At 39.6% G+C, this 18287-nt stretch overlaps 1 protein-coding gene across 2 annotated transcripts in view; it reads left to right on the top strand.

The window, feature by feature from the left end:
• Window positions 1-18287, top strand: part of GABRB1 (gamma-aminobutyric acid type A receptor subunit beta1) — a 132205-nt gene that overhangs the window by 92975 nt on the left and 20943 nt on the right. For both annotated transcript variants that reach the window (XR_011697926.1, XM_071556546.1), the window contains exon 5: window positions 6427-6509. Coding sequence is in view for 1 of the 2 variants with exons in the window: in XM_071556546.1 (XP_071412647.1) it covers window positions 6427-6509 (83 nt within the window). In the remaining variant the exon portion in view is untranslated. The remainder of the gene's footprint in view (window positions 1-6426; window positions 6510-18287) is intronic.

Below are 18287 nucleotides of genomic sequence, written 5' to 3'. Positions count from 1 at the left end.
TGAAGCAAGTTACTGTTATTAGTATTAAGGTAGCAAAACACATTTAGTAAAAGAAATGCTTATAAAGTAAGAATCAAAGCAAGAAAGGAAGAAGGTAAAGTTAGAAAAAATAGAAAGCACATGGTCTCCTCACCCCTACATTGATCCGGACAAGCTGCAGCAGTTACACTCACAGAGACATTGGCATATTTCCCTCTCCTCCCGGAGTTTAAACTCCAAACACTTTTTATACCTTTTTTTTCTTCCATGTGGTTTGTGTGGCTAAGTCAATCTATTGGGAGGGTGATGGTGATGCCCTCAGGTGAGGTGGGCCCTTGAAGATATAGCAAAAGAAGGCTGTGCTATGTCTTAACGCTCCATCTTTTGTTAATCTTAGTTTGTAAGCCTTTTGTCCTCTGCTTGGAGCATCTCTCCAGGGGGGCTGAGGCATTTCCTTCAACCCATCAGGCCTTATCAGGGTCATCACCCTACAATTCCCTAAGCAGCCTGAAGGCTGCTCTCCTTATGTCCAGAGCTGAAGTTTTGTTGGCACTTTTCCTCCTGTCAACAGAGATTTTAAACTCCGTCGCCTCATGGTCATTGTGGCCAAGACCTTCACCAATCTCTACTTTGCTCACTACATCTGCTTTGTTGACAAGCAGCAGATCAAGGAGGGCATTTTTACAAGTTGGCTCCTTCAGAACCTGTTCCATAAAGTTGTCATCCAGGTTTTTTAGGAATCTTCTGGGCCAGCTGTGTGATGCTCCCAGTTAATTTCTGGCAAGTTGAAGGCCTCCATAAGGACAAGGCAGTTGACTTGGAAGTGGCCCTTAGCTCCTCAAGGAATAATTTCTCAGCATCATTGCCCTGCCCAGGAGGTCTGTAGCAGACTTCAACAATGACATCTGCATTATTTCTTTGCCCCTTGATTCTTACCCAAAGGCTCTCAACTGGGCCATTGCCAGCTGTGAGCTCCATATGTTTTAACTCTCCTATTTCATACAGTGCACCTCCTCCTCCTCTTCTGCCCTGCCTATCCCTGAAGAACTGGCAGCGTTCCAACACGGCACTTCAGTCACAGATCTTATCCCACCAGGTTCCACTTATGCCATTAATGTCAACTCTCTGGGACTGGACCAAGGCTTCAAGCACCTCTTGTTTGTTCCTCCTGCTGCGTGCACTGGTGTAAAAACATTTCAGGTGTGGGACATTGTAGCCACCACCTTGTGAGGGTGATTGAGAGATCCCATGAGTGCTAGTTTTCTCAAGTTTTCAGCACACTATAGTGACACTGGTTTTGTCCCTTTCCCCCTTCTGTACACCTTTTTCAGAAAGGCACATGAGAGGATTTCCATATTTAAAAGCCATTTTCACTTTGTGATTTTTTAGTTTGGGGTTTTTTTCTCAATGAAAAACAAAGATGAAGGAGAGGCAAGTCAAGCAAATACTGGCCAGTTCAGGGTATTGATAAAATACAGTAGAAAGTCCATAGTCTGATACATTTTCCTGGCCTCATCTTTGTGTGAGTTAATTAAAACGGATTGTTTTAGCTGATATAATAAAGGTTGTTGGGCCCTTCTCATGCTAGACCTTGTTCTCAGCTGTGTATTTCTCTTACACATCACTGTCAACTTCAAGGTCCTTTTTATTTTTTAGTTGTTATTCAACTATGTAATTACTCAGGGCAAGATTAAAAGGAAATGTGTGTAGCACTTGCTAACCTAAATCCATACAAATGCTTTCCTTATAAACTTGAGTGTTATCTCAAAGTATGTGGTCTGCAGCAGTGATCTTGCCACCCAAGAGACACTGGTCCAATCCTACTGATGAAATTAGCTAAACCATAATAGTTTTCCAATTAAAAAAAAAAAAGACTGTTTTCCACATGCTAATGTACTCATATCTAAGACTATGTATATAAATCTTTTACTGCATCTGGCTCCATACCCAATATTGCAAATTTTCTCTCAACTTCTAATGAGATCTGTGAAAGCATTATTATTTAACTACCTATTGGCCCTTTCCAATTTTACTAATACCTGTAACTTCTTTTTTTAATATAGTTTGACCAGAGAAGCAACACAAAGACTGCTGAATACAGGTTTCACAAGTACACACTGCGTTATATAAAATACACAATACCAAATCATCAATGCTAATGCTCCAATGTACACGCTGCAAGTAGGCTCCTCTAGGCCTAGAAGCTGGGCATGCTTGCAGGTTCAGAGATGACATTTTCTCCCAGGGTGAAATACTCAGGCTTTGCTTGGAAATTTACAGTGTCAGCAGGCGTGACAATTGTAAACTATGTACATCGCATGGACAGAAAAAAAAATCTGCAGATTAAATACAATGGTTTTTTCTGCCTTCCTCTATTTCTTCAATAACTCTCCCTATAAGACATTAAATCTTAAACATCAAAATTTTTCCAAGTTCCAGAGAAATTAGGCCAATTACACCAGGAGTATGAGTCTGGGTTCTGATATCAAACAGTTGCTAGGGGATTAAGTTGCCTGATACCACTAAAGTTAAATTAACATTTATTTTATAAAAGCAACATTTTACCTGGGATATGAAAGTCTACTTCCAGCATGTGCTAGAGCCCCAGCGCTGCAGTGGTTAGGGGAAGCATGTTTATTCTTTATTTGATTTGAAGATTTTATTCAGCTATTAAGGAAAAAAAATTAGTCCATCCCAGTTCATAACTTCACGTGTATATATAATTTATGCTCTGTTGACTGACAGAAAAAGAATAAACATATTAAAATTTGATACCTGTCCTCCAAATGAAGGAAACATTTCAGAACAGAATTTGCATTGTTTAGCTCTGATCATCTTCACATTTAGTTCCTATTGCCATCTTAAAATTGCTTCTATTTCTTATCCAAGAATTGAGGATTAGCTTTTTGACATCATTTTGAGGAAATGGTTTAAATAAAAGCTAAGCAGTGGATCAAATAATTTGAACTCCAAGTCACAATTAAAAAAAAATCAGTTAGTTTTGCTTTTATGCAAATATTATTTATTTTCCCTGTTGAGAGTTCAGACTTCGTTCCATCCCAGAATGTCCGAATACTGACATGAATGAAATTAAGTAGCATAATCATATATCTCTACCTAATTGCTTATCTTCTTTGCATAATCCCATTTTTTTTCATTTATATCCAAACGAATCTAAGGAATCTAAGGACAGGAGGGTAAAAGACACTGTAGAAACAAAATACATTAGCCCCAACACCAGGACTTAAACCATATTTGAAGAATAAAAAGCCTGGAAAAAAACATATCCTACTCTGAAATATAAATAGTTCTGCTTCAAGTGTAGGATTAATCCTCCATTTAAATATATACAGAGGCTCATAATACTGCTCCATTGCCACAAAGTGCTTGTGCTGAGGGACTTTCAGGTCTAATCCTCTTGAACACAGATTTATTGCAGTTTTGCCCTGTCTTCAGAGTATTGCATCCCCTTCCCTCCCTTACACCCCTGTATTCTGCATTTGAATGGTTTTAAGCTTCTGGTGCATATATAAGCCATCCGTTACTCTCTCCCCTGAGATATACAACCAATAGCAGGTCTGGGATTTTAATCTATTTATAATAAAAGAATTTATTTTCTTTCATCAAGACAACAATTACTACGATTGCACCTGGGTTTATCTCCTTAAACATGTTTGTGATTATCCAGAGCATAATGCCATTAATAATATTACGCAGCTGAGCTCTATCATGAGGGAGAAAGAAATGCTTGTAAGGCAGATTTATGAATTACAGGTAATTAATGTTACTGGATGCTGAAGAACTACTGCAATTACAAGTAGCTATTTTCAAGGAAGCCTAAGATTCCCAATAAAATTTAAGCAACTCCAGTTTTAGGAGGGACCATATTGTGTCCTCCCTTCAAGGAGGAGCCTCCAGCAGCTCCCTCCTGCCTTTTCCCATTCACACAGCCATGATATTTGTCAGTGTCTGCCTGATAAATCCTGGGGTGAATGCTGCTTATCATCCCACCTGCCCAGGGCACTGCACTACTGCCAAAGCTGTGGGTTTACACATGAAGCATAATCCTTTCTTCTGATGCTGGAAGCCACAACTTCAGTGAAATGTTAAGGTCAAATGCCTTATCATTTCTCAATGAGTAAGACTTGAGCCTTGAGGGGGCAGTTGAGTTTGGGTGAGGGAGTCAGTCCAGGTCTCGCCATCACTTTTTCATGATGGCCCTGCTAGTATCTCAAATTTGAGAGCTGGTGAGCTCTGAAAGATATCCCTCTCAGAGAGAGAGGTGCTCGTGCATCCCACTGCACTCTAGGAGAGCTCAAAGGGCTTACAGGGTCACAAAATGCTTGGCTTTGGTCATTAGGCAGTTTCTATCCTGGCTGTAATCCAAGCTGGTAATTACTGGAGTTTTTAAAAAGTTCAGTAACAATGGTACTATTTCACTTGGGCTACAACTCAGGTAAATAGTGTTCCAAGATTGTCAGGGGATGACTGATTATCTCTCATTCCCCTCCTTGGTCAGGCAACAGAAATCCCTAGTACAGACAGTGCCACCCCCACCTTAGCCATGCAAGAGTTTTTGGCATGGCCAAGGTACACTTCACCACTCAACTCATTACTCAAAAGCCAAAGCCTAACAGGAATTCCTGAGATCATAGAGCAGCCTGAGGATGGGCGGGGGGATGTTGCACCACTGCAGTGTTTTAGAAAACACTGTGTCAGCTTTTGCGCATAAATAAATCTGGTTGATATAAGTGAACTAAATTAACATAGAAGCCAATTTATTAATTAGGAAAAAACTTTACCCTATGAAACCTTCATTAAAAAAGCATTTAGCTGTGACTAATGTTAGTATATTGTTTGGTATGATCTTAAGCATTATTAAGCAGGCGTCTGACAAATTAGTGCTGCATGTCTTCTTAATGCCTGTCAGTAAGGTATAGTTGGTTCATGGCTAAGCTAAGTGAGGTCCTACCATGGCTGAAGCCCTTGACCTTTTTTATGACAAATGCAAAACCTGCTAAGATACATGCATTTCAATTTATTGAGACAAAAATTAGCCTGAGAAAAAGTATAAATATACTATTTTCATGGTGCTTTACACATATTCCAGGATAGTTTCATGGACTGGTTCTCATTACAGCCATTGCTAGGTGGTCCTTATACTTGACAGATGAATTTTGTAGATTTAGACTATTTTGAAGCATGTCACAGTAATAAGGCATGTGGCACTTTTTGTGACTTTAAATTCTGTCAGTTTGGTGACAGCAAGGATTATCACCCCAATACAGCGTTTAAGTGTGCTTGACTTTCAGCACATCAAAAGTAAAATCTCAAGATGTGTTCCTGTGGTATTAATTAATATGGAACTGGAACAACAAGACCAAATCCACATCAAGAAAAGAGGTTATCTGCCTTTCTCTAGTAGAAATCATTGGAGAGAGGAAGAGACTAATAAAATTACAAGCCAAGTTTGCCTATTAACAACTTCAAAACTTTTACAAGCACTTAAGAACCTATCAATCACAGAAAAAATGGCAAATGCAGATGATAACTCAGTTTTGTGAGTCTGAAGACACCAATATGATTGTCTTTCTTGAAGGTACCTTTAAAAGAAGCTAAAATTTGTCCTCTACTCTCACGAAGTCACTTAACCTTCCTCTCACATGTCACAGGCTTATCAACAAGTATATGATCTAACAAAGGGAGAGGAACTACTTTGCAAAAAGGCTTAGGCTATGGAGAATACCTTTAGGGACCAAATATCTATTCACACACCCTCTAGAAAAGCAAGAATTTGAAATATCCAGCCTGCAACCATAGTTATTCTCAACGTTCATGAAGTAGCCACCAAACAATGTTATATTTCACAAGTGTTTGATTGCTTCATGCCATTTTTAAGAGGTGATGTTCAATTACCATAGTTAATGATAAACTGATTATGAAACCAGAAAAATAATGAATAAGGTATTACCAGTATTTCCACAGCATCGATGAAAATGCACATACTCATCAGACAAAACTAAAATAGCAGTAAGTGACAATAAAATGAAAAAAGAAAGTAATCAGCAGTACAAGTTATAAATAAAACAATTTGCAAAACAATTTGAGGTTATCTGAATTAAGAACATTAAAAATAAGAGGTCTGAATAGAAGTATCAGTGAAAGTTCTTCAAAGCACTGTACACTTTTGCAGATAAGGTTTTTAATCAAAATCCTGCTCTACAATATTCAGCATATGCTCTGATGCTTTATACTGTAACTAGTATATTCTGCTGTATAAATTATTTAATTATGCTTTACAAGCTCTATAAAGCCTGTATGCAAGGAATCCATGTGCCGAACCATTGTGTATTTAAACAAGAGAAAAACCACAATGGAAAATCTTGCCTTCTCAAACAGGTAAAATGTGGTTTCAAGTCTCTTTTTTTTTTCACCCTCCTCTTACAGGATCACAACAACAGCTGCTTGCATGATGGACCTACGCAGATATCCTCTGGATGAACAAAACTGCACTCTAGAAATTGAAAGCTGTAAGTTACTGAAGGGAGGGGGTTGGCCAAATGACAGCTGTGGACTGAAAGACATTGACAGGCCAGGCAAAACAAGAACAAGTTGTTCAAATACTGAGTGTCCCGTGAGCTTGCACACTGAACATAACCAATGAATTTCTATAATACATAAGCCAAAATATGTTTCATTTGCAATATTCGTTGATCCAAGCTTGTAAGATGTCTTTCAAAATCTCTTGTCAAGCAAGGGAGGAGTGTATTTCTTAATGATTAGCTCAGAGGAGAGCAACTAAGCACTGTCCATCTTTGGTGCATAATCACTGCAGAACCTCAATTAATTACTTCACCTTAGTGCATTCATCTCTAACATCAAGACTAGCATCTGTCCCACATGGTGGTGGCAGGATTGATCCATTGCTCTCACCAAATCACTTGGAGATCATAAAAGGGATCAGTTTGATCCTTCAGCACTAAGATTAATGGGAGTTTTGTCATTGTCTTCCATGAGCACAGGAACAAGGCGTGCACTTACAAATGTTTTTCATATAGTCAAATAGTCATATAGTCTCTATATCTCTTATGGTGCACACTTGTAGAGAATTCCTGCAAAGGTTATTGAAAAGAATCTTTATTCTGTCATTGGTCAAAACAGCTGCTGCCACTGACCCCAGAGGAGTCTGTCAAACAAACTGGTTGAGACTACTTGAAGTCCAAGGCAAAATAATGCTGCAGTTTCCATAGAATTCCCATTTTTCTCAATGCAACTGTTGCATTGAGTTAAGCAATCTTTTTCTTTTTTAATAATTCTTCCATCTAAAGTATGAGGTTCTAAAAAGATTTCCCCAAATATAGCATTTTGTTTCCATTTACTGCAGAGAAAGAACAATTTTAACATTTGAACCTCTGCTTTGATGGATCATTTGAAGTTTTAAAGACACAGAGAAACAAACATTCATGTTTAACCAAAATAATTTCCTAGTATTTATGTAATTAACAATCCTTTTAGTGGTTGTAGCACATCCCATTCAAGGAAACAAAATTTCTGAGAAGTCCAGTAAATACAGTTTTCATTCTGCAGAAATTCATGATACAAGATTTTGCTGTGGTCTGAAAAGAGGTTTAATCAATTGTGTGTATATAAATGTAATATATCTCAACATATCTGAGGTGGCAGTTGTCAAGCACTGAAAAAAAGCATACAGTCTGTCTAGGGCACTGATGGGCTCACAAGAGCCCAGCACAAGATGGGTTCTCAGGCCAATGTTTATTCTAATTTATAATTTCTATTTAATGCTATCAGGAAAAAAAGTCTTATTTAAAGCATTGGAATGACCAAATACCTTCAAAATTACTCTCCATACTGAAGTGTTTTCTTTTTTTTGTGAGTGCGTAATCAGTATCAGTCTTAATATAAGTCAGTGGAGGAGCAGCTTTTAGTTTAGATTTTATATTGTATAGTAAGAAACTTGAAATGCTCTCCCAAGAATTATTTGCTTTTCCTTCTTTTCATGGAAAGTCTTTTTATATTAATTTAAGAAATTTTCTGCTAGGTTAAAAACAACAAACCTTTTATTCCATCAACAAAATATTTTAATCAAGTAAAAGTTCACAGTCAGCTTAATGAAAATTGTTTTTAAGAGAAAGCCTCATCTGAACAGTACCTCCGTATTTATTTCTTTAGAGATGTCTCTGGGATTTGGGGTTTTAAGATCCTAGTGTTTTTGCATTGCACACAGGTATCTCAGAAAGACAAGGCGGTACACAGTTTTGTCAAGGTTCCCCATGAAGCACCTTAGTAGCAGCTGTCCAGAGTCTCCACAGTAGCTTGTTCTTTGTTCACCCTTCAACTCATACAGGGAAGTGTCAGGAGGGCCATACTGTTTATGCACTATATTAATCCCCTTCAACAGACACCTTAGCATGACCAGGTGGGCCAAGTCAATGTCCATGTAATGAATACTTGTGTTAGATCAACAGGCATTAACTTTTCTTGTACATCTGCTCTCAGTTAGCCTGTCCGTGCCACCATTGCCCTGAGCTGAAGCACCACAAACCCACACCCCTGTGTATGAACACATATACAACCATTTTCATGCCCTTCCCAAAAAGCAGATGCATTAGGCAATTGTAGCTTCCATTTCCAGTGCTGCCCATCACTCTACTGATCTCCCCAGTCACTTTCTGAAAGTTCAAAACCCTGTCTGAGTGTCATAATCCACCACTTTACAGGACCTAAGAAGTTGCTTATTAAGATACATGGTTGTCATCCCATGCTTGGGCTTTGCAGTCCTCTGCCTTTTTTGTCACACAACTGTTTTCTTGATGTTGCTGCTGCTTAGTTCATTTTCCTGCTTAAAACTAGTAAGGTGTGCAATCTGGAGAATGTGTCATATCTTGATTTTCAAACTAAAGTGTATAATAACACATCTCCTCAGGAACTTTTCTTCTGATCAGCAGAGAAAATGGCTATATATACAATACCACAGCAATCAAAATGGGTGATGATACTGAAGGTGCCTTCATACTGAATTCATACATGAATTTATTTGCTGGTAGTTGATTTGATGTCTCCAGCTCAGTCATGGCTGCAGTCGATCAAAGTACATAAGCGTTTATCAGCCAGAAGCGTGAATAATAAAATCAGACTGACACTTGGCTGGTTTATACCTCTTTATTCACAAGCTTTCATATAAATGAAGCTTTGTAGGGTTAAATGTTCAGTGAGAATGGACTTATTACTATCACTGAGACCTCATCATGAATCAAAATTAGCATCAGATAGAACAAGCAATTAAAATGCTAACACAATCAGAGATAGGTGGAAGAACAGAATTCTGAAGGGCAGACTGCCTGCTTCATTCATAGGCATTTGAGTACAAGTAAGCCAGTTGTCCAGAGTACTCTGCACTTAGTAGTACCCACTAATCCCCTTGAAATTTATGAGGAGGCAGAATGAAGAGGGTGAATAAAGAGGTGATAACCATGGCCACTGCTTCTCTGCTCATGCCACATATCTGATACATGTGGCATTTCCTTTCATGATAGAACTGGTTTATAAGATTCCCACCCTCAAGCTCCCCTTCCAGCTCCTGCATCACCCTTCAGCTGTTAATCTTTCTATTGTGCCAATATACAAATGTTCACAGAGGTAGGATGAAAATAAAACTGCTAACTTTTTTTGGTTAAAAAAATATTCCTTTGATATAAAGGCTTATCCACCTCAGTTTTGGGATAGATGGGAATTAAATAAACCCCAGGGCAGAACTGCTCCTTAAATAAAAGGGCCAGGGAAGACGGTGCTGTAATCACTAAGCAATTCTGGAACAGGCTGTGTAGTAGCAAGCCACATTTCTCACCACCAGACAGATACTGTGCAGTATGTGCACTGCCAAACCATTTTCAAAGCACTGGAAAGTAGTTCTGTTGATTTTTATACTGTGTACAGTTACATGGTTTAATCCATGTGGCACCAGCTTCCAGAGCTGTACCATTGTACTGTAAGAGCTGCAGGATTTCCTTTGTTCCTAAAGGATGGCACACAGGTGGCTTCTGATTAAGTTCTTTTTCTGTCCCAGGGTGCTTCCCCACCTCTAAAACAAGCAAGCTGGAGACACACTTTCCTCTGCAAAAGCTGAGCGCTCTCCAGTGCATCCACAATGGCTCTGCAGCTCTGCAGCAGTGCTAGAGAACATCAATGCTGAAGCACACACAGCCTGGCCCTCTTTTGAGCTTCCATATGTTTTAAAGGAGACTTACTCCTACTGCAGAAGGAGCATGTTCCAGAGGAACCAGGAAGTCCCAAAGTTAAATTGCTCAAAGAATAAATGAATATCACACTGCTTGCGAGCAGAAAGGCAGTGAGTCATTTCACCTCACAAGGATACTGTGGAAATTAGCCAAAGACAATCCCTGAAAATCTAAAGTGCTAAGAATTGTTCCTTAATAATACTTACCAGTGAGTAATTCCAGGCACTGCAAATAGCAAAAAAAAAAAACCAAAAAAACCAAACAAACAAAAAAAAACCAAACAAAAAAACAAAGCCCACCAAAACCTTTGTGACACAGGAATGGAAAAGAGCACAAGGAATCAAATGCTGCCGCATTGTCAAACCTCCCCAGAAGTACAGAAAAGACATGGATAATGCATGCCTATATTGAGCCAGCAGATTATAAAAGTGCATTTCCAGCTTTCCTGAAGCTGTCTTACAGGACTGTAGAATCTATGTATGCACAGCCAACAACCAGAGAAATATATACATTTAGGAGGAGAGCATTTTGGCGGCACATGTTCCTTCACACAAATTTTTCACAGCTTTACTCAAGCAGTTCACCTTATTCCAAATCCTGCAGCAGCAGATCGGGAGACCATATCAGACATTTTACACCTGTTCCAGTGTTTAAGATCGTGATGGCCACTGGAAACTTCTGTGTACAAAATCAAGGGACTTTGGAACTGCTTCATCAGCAGTGCTGGGATCTGTAACAATCCGTTTCTCACAGATTAGCATATACTGGGGTAGAGGAGACTTAATACTTGGCTGGAGGTTGCTCAGACTGCTTGGCACTCTCACATGAGCTCTGATGGATGTCAGCTTGGCAATTTAAGATGTTAAATCCCCCAGCTGTTCGTTCTGCTGTACCAGGTAGCCTCTGGCAAGGGTTGCAATTGCTATGGCAGTTCAGATCCCAGTGCCTTGGCACAAGTCCACTGTCCCTGGCAGCAGCTGCGACAGTCTCTGGACTGGCATAGGTGAGATGCAGACACATATCTCAGTTGATAAAGGAGGAGACAGAAGGAGAAGGCAACCAACCAGGTTCAGTAGCATAGAAGTGCTACAACTGTATCACCCTGAGCTTCTCTGTCAAGAGTTCTGGCTGCACCTGCCCCACTCTACAGTGCCTCATTACAAATACCAGTGCTGACCTCATCACACTACCTACAAGATAAGACAGAATACTGTTATTTCTCTAATACTCTTTGTCCCTCTGAAGTCATCAGTATCACAGTCACAACGTGACATTATGGACTAAGCTTGTACTTGGCTTTCAGTCAGAAAAAAATGGTGTGCTGACAGCATCACTGACAATAAATTCAGTCCCCATTTAGGGTTTTACTTACAGCATCTCCCAAACTTCAATGAAATGTGTTCCACTGTTACAGGGGAGGGAGGCTCAGGCTGTGCTCCAATTTGGCAAAGTTATTTACTTATTGGCAAGCTACTATGTTTTGCAACAGGTCTGAGCAGATTATCAGAACTGTTCCTTTGGTCTCAAAAATCTGTGTCTCTATGACAACTGCAATGCTGCAGCATGGTTCAGAGATCAACACTGCAACACTGAACCGTGCATTAGCCTTGTCAGCAGCACTCTTAGAAACCACTTTGTTGCCTAAAATCAGAGAAACAGTTCTCTGGACAATTTTCAGTATAGAAAGGCAAAAAGCAGCTGTTTAATTGTGGTGACTTTGGTGCACAAAATATATTGCACACACTGACAGTATAGGCCTTTACAATTATTAGAATACCATCTAATTACAATATTAGAGCATTACCTCATTGTTTTCACCTATGCCCAAAACTGTCCCTTCCATCAGACTGCCTTCGCCACACCTTCCAAATTTGAGCTGGTAGTCCCAAAACAACCACCCTTTTCTCCCAGCCCTCATTATCCTCATCATCTTTGTCCTTCTTGGAATGGCTTCAAGGCCTCTGAGTACTTTTGACTGGCCATATCAAGTGGTGTGACCATGTTATGTCTTATTCTAAGTATATTTCTACCAATAAGGTGTTTTTTCACCTTGCTAAAATCTTTGTCTGTTGCAATTCTTGACAAGGAACATTAAACATTTTCAGAAATCTCATACAAAGGTGCATGAACTAAAAGTGTTATATTAAAAGAGCTATACTAAAATGTTGTATAATAGAGATTTTAAGGCATCAACTTGTGTGAGTGAACTGAACGAGCCCACAGAAACATGAACAGATATAATTGGGGAAAAGAGGAAGATTTATTTAGTTGGCTACAGTATAAAAAATGGCAATTTTGCCTTGATTCCACTGTTTTTTTGGCTGTCCCTTCTTCATATAGAAATAGATCTAACACTAAATATATGAAATGCTTAGATGAAAGCGCAACCAACTTAGAGCAATATTACAGTAAATCAATAAATACTCCACTTGAACCTCTATATAGTTTGTTGCCAAAAAACCCCAACTGAGTTCATACCTAAACATTCATTATCACCTTTGTTGGCACAGAGCCATCTGAGAGAATGAGATTTTAACAGATTTATCACAGCTTCCTGCTTGAGACAAGATTGCATTGATCCAGGGTATGATTGCATTTGAACTATCAAGGATGTAAGAACCTACACCTCAGACAAATAGGGATATTTTTTTAGAGATGAAAAACTTGTCTTAAATCCAAGCTTTGCCATACATCTTTTCCTTTGTCTGTCTGCAGGCACCAGATATCTAGTAATTTATTCATGCCTGGCAATAAAAATTCACTAATGAATATTACTGTTCTGGTACCTGAGGCAACAAGAGCTTTGAGCTGGATCCACTTTTGTATTTTCCCTAAAGTATCCAAAACCACTAAAAGGGCATCTGGTCTCATCGTGCTTCTCCTCACCAAATATATCAAATTGCTTCCACAGAGGGCATAATTCCTCCCTTCTCAAAGAAGCTTGTTGCTCAGAGTATTCTGAAAGCTGGTTGCAAGGTCACTTCCCAGTGGAAAAAAAAAAAAAGAAAAAAAAGAAGGCCCAATGCCTTTTTTAAGAGCTTCCATTTCTGATGTTCCTAATGAAGGTAGCTCCCCTTGGCACAGTTGCTTAGGTTTGGCTGCATCTGTAAATGAAGAGTTTCTCTCACTCGCCTGCCTGTCAGGCTGCCCCTGCTCCCCATGAGACCTGTCAGCCATAAACCCGTGTTCTGGCATGTGTTGCTTCCCACTGGCCCTGCAAAGCCTGGGGGAAAAAACCTCTTATTTTCTCCACTTTGATTTGTCTCTGGTTATTACAGTGTACCACTGGGAATAAAAGCTCTCTTCTGCTTCTGGCAAATTTCCTTAACTGTTTGAAAATACATACTCAGCCTTAAATTTCTTTCAAACTTGGTGGACTATGAAGAGAGAGAGAGAGAGGTATGAGTTCCAAAACTCGGATCATTCAAACAGTGCATCTTATGAGATTATTAACTACCTGAATGGAAAATGCAGAAGGGTTCCTGCCTTTCACTCTTGGCTTAATCTACCACCTATAAGTGATAGATGTTCTTAACATCTCATCCCATTCACAGTGTTCACAATTCACCAATGTGCAGTTGGGTCTCCATCCATGCCTGCTATGCTCCCATTGCTGCCTGCACTATGACATACACAAAATGCCTTATTTCACAAAGACTCACACAAAGCCTAGCAGAAGAATAGTCAATAAACAGAACACAGAGAAGCACAGTTTATCACAGCACACTCATAAAACAAGCAAGACAATACCACAGGAAACATCCTAGCAAGAGCAGGAATGGAGATCAGCACAAAAGGCTGCAGGATTTATCCCATATACTGCACACTGGAACAACAAAGTGATTATTCTCTGCACAACGCATTTTGCAATTTGAAACTGACGTTAATAATTTTTTTAAGACATTCAGATAATACACCCTAGGTTACTTGATATACCCTGTGCAGAATAAACACCCTGAGCTTGTATCGTTGCAAATATACTCTCAGAAGGATCAGCAGTGGAGACTGCACACACACAACAATCTGCAGATCCATGCTCACTTCTGACATGCCATCCTTCTGAGCTGCAGAGAACATGCTGGCAGAAAAACAGTAGAGGTTTTAAAGTTACAGCATGAGCATCCACAGAAGCAGATTTAAACATCACAGGAACAGAATGATTAGCACAGTGCTGTGAAGCTGAGCAAGTTGTTTTTTAGATACTCTGAGAGGCAGATTTGCAAATAGCTTGTTGATATTGAAACTGAGAAATTAACCAATTAGGACTGCATGTTTCCTTTTCTCACATCAAAATTTAAAATGCATTTTTATCTCAGTTTAAGTCATTCCTTACCACTCATCTTTTAAGTCAGTCACTAAGCTAAAATAATTCATTCTTCACAGCACACTAGTGTTAAGCCACAGTGACTGCTCTGTTTCCACACTTTGGAAAGATTTCTTTTCCGAGAGAAATATATATCAGTTGTGTTACTTTCACAATGTATTTTTACACCACACACAAATTTACAAGTTACTCAGATGCTGGTAGTATAGTCTATATGACTTTCCCTTTTTATTTTTGAAAAGATGGATAGCTTGACTTTATATGGATGCATAGATTTAAATAGCAAATATTTTACATTCAGTGATTCCAGTGCATGAACATATGAAATCAGCCAAGTCTGGTATATCTTGAGCACTTTTCTGTTGCACACAGAGGAACGCAGTTATTTTCACCGACTGCTTTTCTCATTTAGTGCCATCTTAGTAGCCTCAGAGGTGCTGATACAGGGCTCAGGCTGTTCCCTGGTGACCACCCTGGAGGACAGGAAAGCTGGAGCCGAGTCACTTCCCAGCACAGCCTCATCAGGTCTCAGTCTTCAGCCTCTGACAGTCCCCAGGCCAGGGGAACAACAAAAGGAAAAGCTAGGTTTGCTTAAAAAAAATTAAGGATACATTAAGGGGAGGGGCTGATTTCTCCAGAAGCAACTGTGCTCCTAGATGAATCTGTATCTCTGCAGTCAGAGATGAAGGAAAAATAGTCTCTCCACCTGGTCATATAACAGTCTTGGAAAAGCTAGCATACTGTGCTTTGAGATAAGGCAGTTGTCCTAGAATGTTACAGGTAGAAGCATAGTTTATGTATTTTTTGTCTTCTGCCAAGGCGTAAATTGCTGTATAAAAGAAATAAAAACCCAGAAAAAAAATTGGAAGATTCTAGTACTCATGGATCCACTTCAATTTGTGAAAATGAAGCCTTGCCCTAAAAGCACCTAAGTTTACAGATGTTATAAATCTTGAGAAATTCTCTGCTCAGTGCCTATCCAGTCTCTGTCATGATCTATACCTATGCTTCCTTGACACTGCAATAACACAAGTAACAAAACACAGTGCCTCAGATCTCAGTGTGGGAAGATGGCTTACCTGACCTAGGACAATATAAATATTGAAGTAGTTTTATTAAGTGGGCAGGATACTCACATCCAAATCCTCCAGCCCCTAGGAAACTACTCTGCAGAATGGAGAACAGAATTGAGCCCTTCAGATAAAATTCTTGATGCTTCCCCCATTAACTTTCTGCTACCACTTCTAACAGCTTTATTTATTTATTCATCTTCTTCATAAACTTATATCAACAAACATTAAGTGCAAGAGTAGACTGCACAAACGAACATAGACAAGCAAACCACAGTGTGTGGGAAACTTCTAGAATGAAACATCGAGCATTTCAGTTGTGTTTGAAGATTCCATTGATACTATTTTTCATTGAAGTTATCTTTTCTGGTGATTGGCAGCCTTCAATTCATCAGGAATTCAATCATCATGGAAATAGCAGTACCAAGTTTCCTAGACTGCCAGCTCACAGGAAACATGCAGGAAACATCGGTGCAGAGAGGTGCATGTTTGTTTCCCTCAGTCTTTCAAATACCTGTTACCACTGAAGTGCAAGCCTGGTTTGTAAAAGGGACAACTGTCCATCAGCATGAAGATGGAAACTGAATTCAGCAATCATGAGACACTGGACTCCAGGATCAGGGCTGCATAGCCATAGTGCTGATGTCCAGGGAAAATTGAAAGACTGCGTGGTAATTCTAATTTCCAATCTGTGCTACTGAAGCAGCACCTAAAGGTTGCTAGATTGCTATCCAGTATTGCTATCTGTTCCTGCTGGGGAGGTGAAATTTTGGCTGATACTCTCAGTGACTTAACTCAGAATATATGGCCAATCTCCTCAGCAATCTATCTCCATTCTCATTCATTTATATTCTGTAGTTGCCAGTATAAGCACAAATTCAGGCTGGGTGAAGAATGGATTGAGAGCAGCCCTGAGGAGAAGGACTGGTTGATGAGAAACCCTACATGACTCGGCAATGTGCAATTCCAGCACAAAAAGGCAACAACATCCTGGGCTGCATCAAGTGTGATCAGCAGGTCAAGGGAAGTGATTCTCCTCCTCTACTCCATTCTTGAGACCCCCCACCCACCAGAATACTGTGTCCAGCTCTAGGGCTCCCAACAAAAGGAGGATATGGACCAGCTGGAGCAAGCCCAGAGGAGGTCACCAAACTGATCAGCGGGAAGGAGCACTTCTCCTGTGAAGACAGGCTGACAGAATTGGGGCTGTTCAGCTTGGAGAAGAGAAGGCTCCAGGGAGACCTTAAAGCACTTTCCAATACCTAAAGGGAGCCTACAAGAGAGGTGAAGAGGGGCTTTCCATAAGGGCACATAGTCACAGGATAAGAGGGAATGGCTTCAAATTGAGACAGTTGTTTTAGATTGGATAGTAGGAAGAAATTCTTTACTGTGAGTGTGGTGAGGCACTGGAACAGGCTGCCCAGAGAAGCTGTGGATGACCCATCCATAGAAGTGTTCAAGACTGATTGGATGAGGCTTTGAGCAACCTGGTCAAGTAAAAGGTTTCCCTGCCCATAGCAGGAGGGTTCTGCAGGTTAACAGGGGAATTAGATGATCTCTCTTCCAACTCAAATCTTTCTGGGATTGTGTGTCTATGATTCTGGGATCATTAAGATCATCATTCTCTTCTTGAGAAAAAAACCTGTTATTTAAACTTTTACCATTTCTAATCTAAACTACACGGACTGTGACTGCCTTATTTGTATTCACACTTAAGGTCAAAGAAACAGAACCTGTACTTCAAATATTTCACACGCTTACCATGGCCAGGAATATGTATCAACAAGATTAGGCACACAGAAAACTATTCAGCATCTTTTGATTATAAGACCTTGGATCTTCTCCCTTTGTGGAGCACCTGCCCCTCCATTACACTTTATATTAGTCCACTAATGAGTGTGTTCTGCATGTCAGCCTCCCTCCACACGAAAATGCACAGACTTTGTACATCAACCACCAAAAAAGCCTGTTCCTTGGCTTTAGCTTGTGCTTTTAGCCACAGAAATCCCCTACTCATCCTTTAGTGCTTAAGGAAAAATGGCAACCACAGCAGTATCTTATTCACCTTAGTGTCCAAGAAGGCATTCATCTCTTTAGTGCAGGACTGCTCTCTGCTCCTGAACTCAGCCTATTCATTGCCCAAGTGGACACAGTATTTTTCAGGCAAAACATTTTCTCCAGCAAAGTATATTAATTCAGATGTGCAACTATTTTGGGAAAATATGCATGCAGAAGACATGGAGTACACATACAATACATGCACATTGCAAAATATACTTTCTAAGATGAGTCAATATTTAATTTTCAAAAGTCAATATAGTTGATATTTTTATTTGAAATTAATTTTGTTTAGAAAAGCACTTTTTTTCCTCTCAATTATTCTTAATTTTGTCTGAATTAAAATTCTAATAACTTTAAATTTTTCTATAATTGTTCATGAATTGAAAATTCAGCTTCTTACATAGCCAGAGTAGTGAATGAGACCATATTGTGGTTTAACCCCTGCCACTTGCTCATTGCCCCCTTCCCCCAATGGAGAGAAGAATCAGAAAAGAAAGGGCAAACCACGATGAAAACTTCATTATCGTTATTTATTTAAAAAGCCCAAGTACAGTGGCCTCGTACTTGTCTCCGTATTTATCTCTCTGAAAAATTTAC

This window comes from Pithys albifrons, chromosome 5 (genome assembly GCF_047495875.1).
Source record: "Pithys albifrons albifrons isolate INPA30051 chromosome 5, PitAlb_v1, whole genome shotgun sequence".
Taxonomy (NCBI): domain Eukaryota; kingdom Metazoa; phylum Chordata; class Aves; order Passeriformes; family Thamnophilidae; genus Pithys; species Pithys albifrons.
Note: the sequence above shows the minus strand (reverse complement) of the source record. Positions and strands in the feature narration are given on the sequence as shown.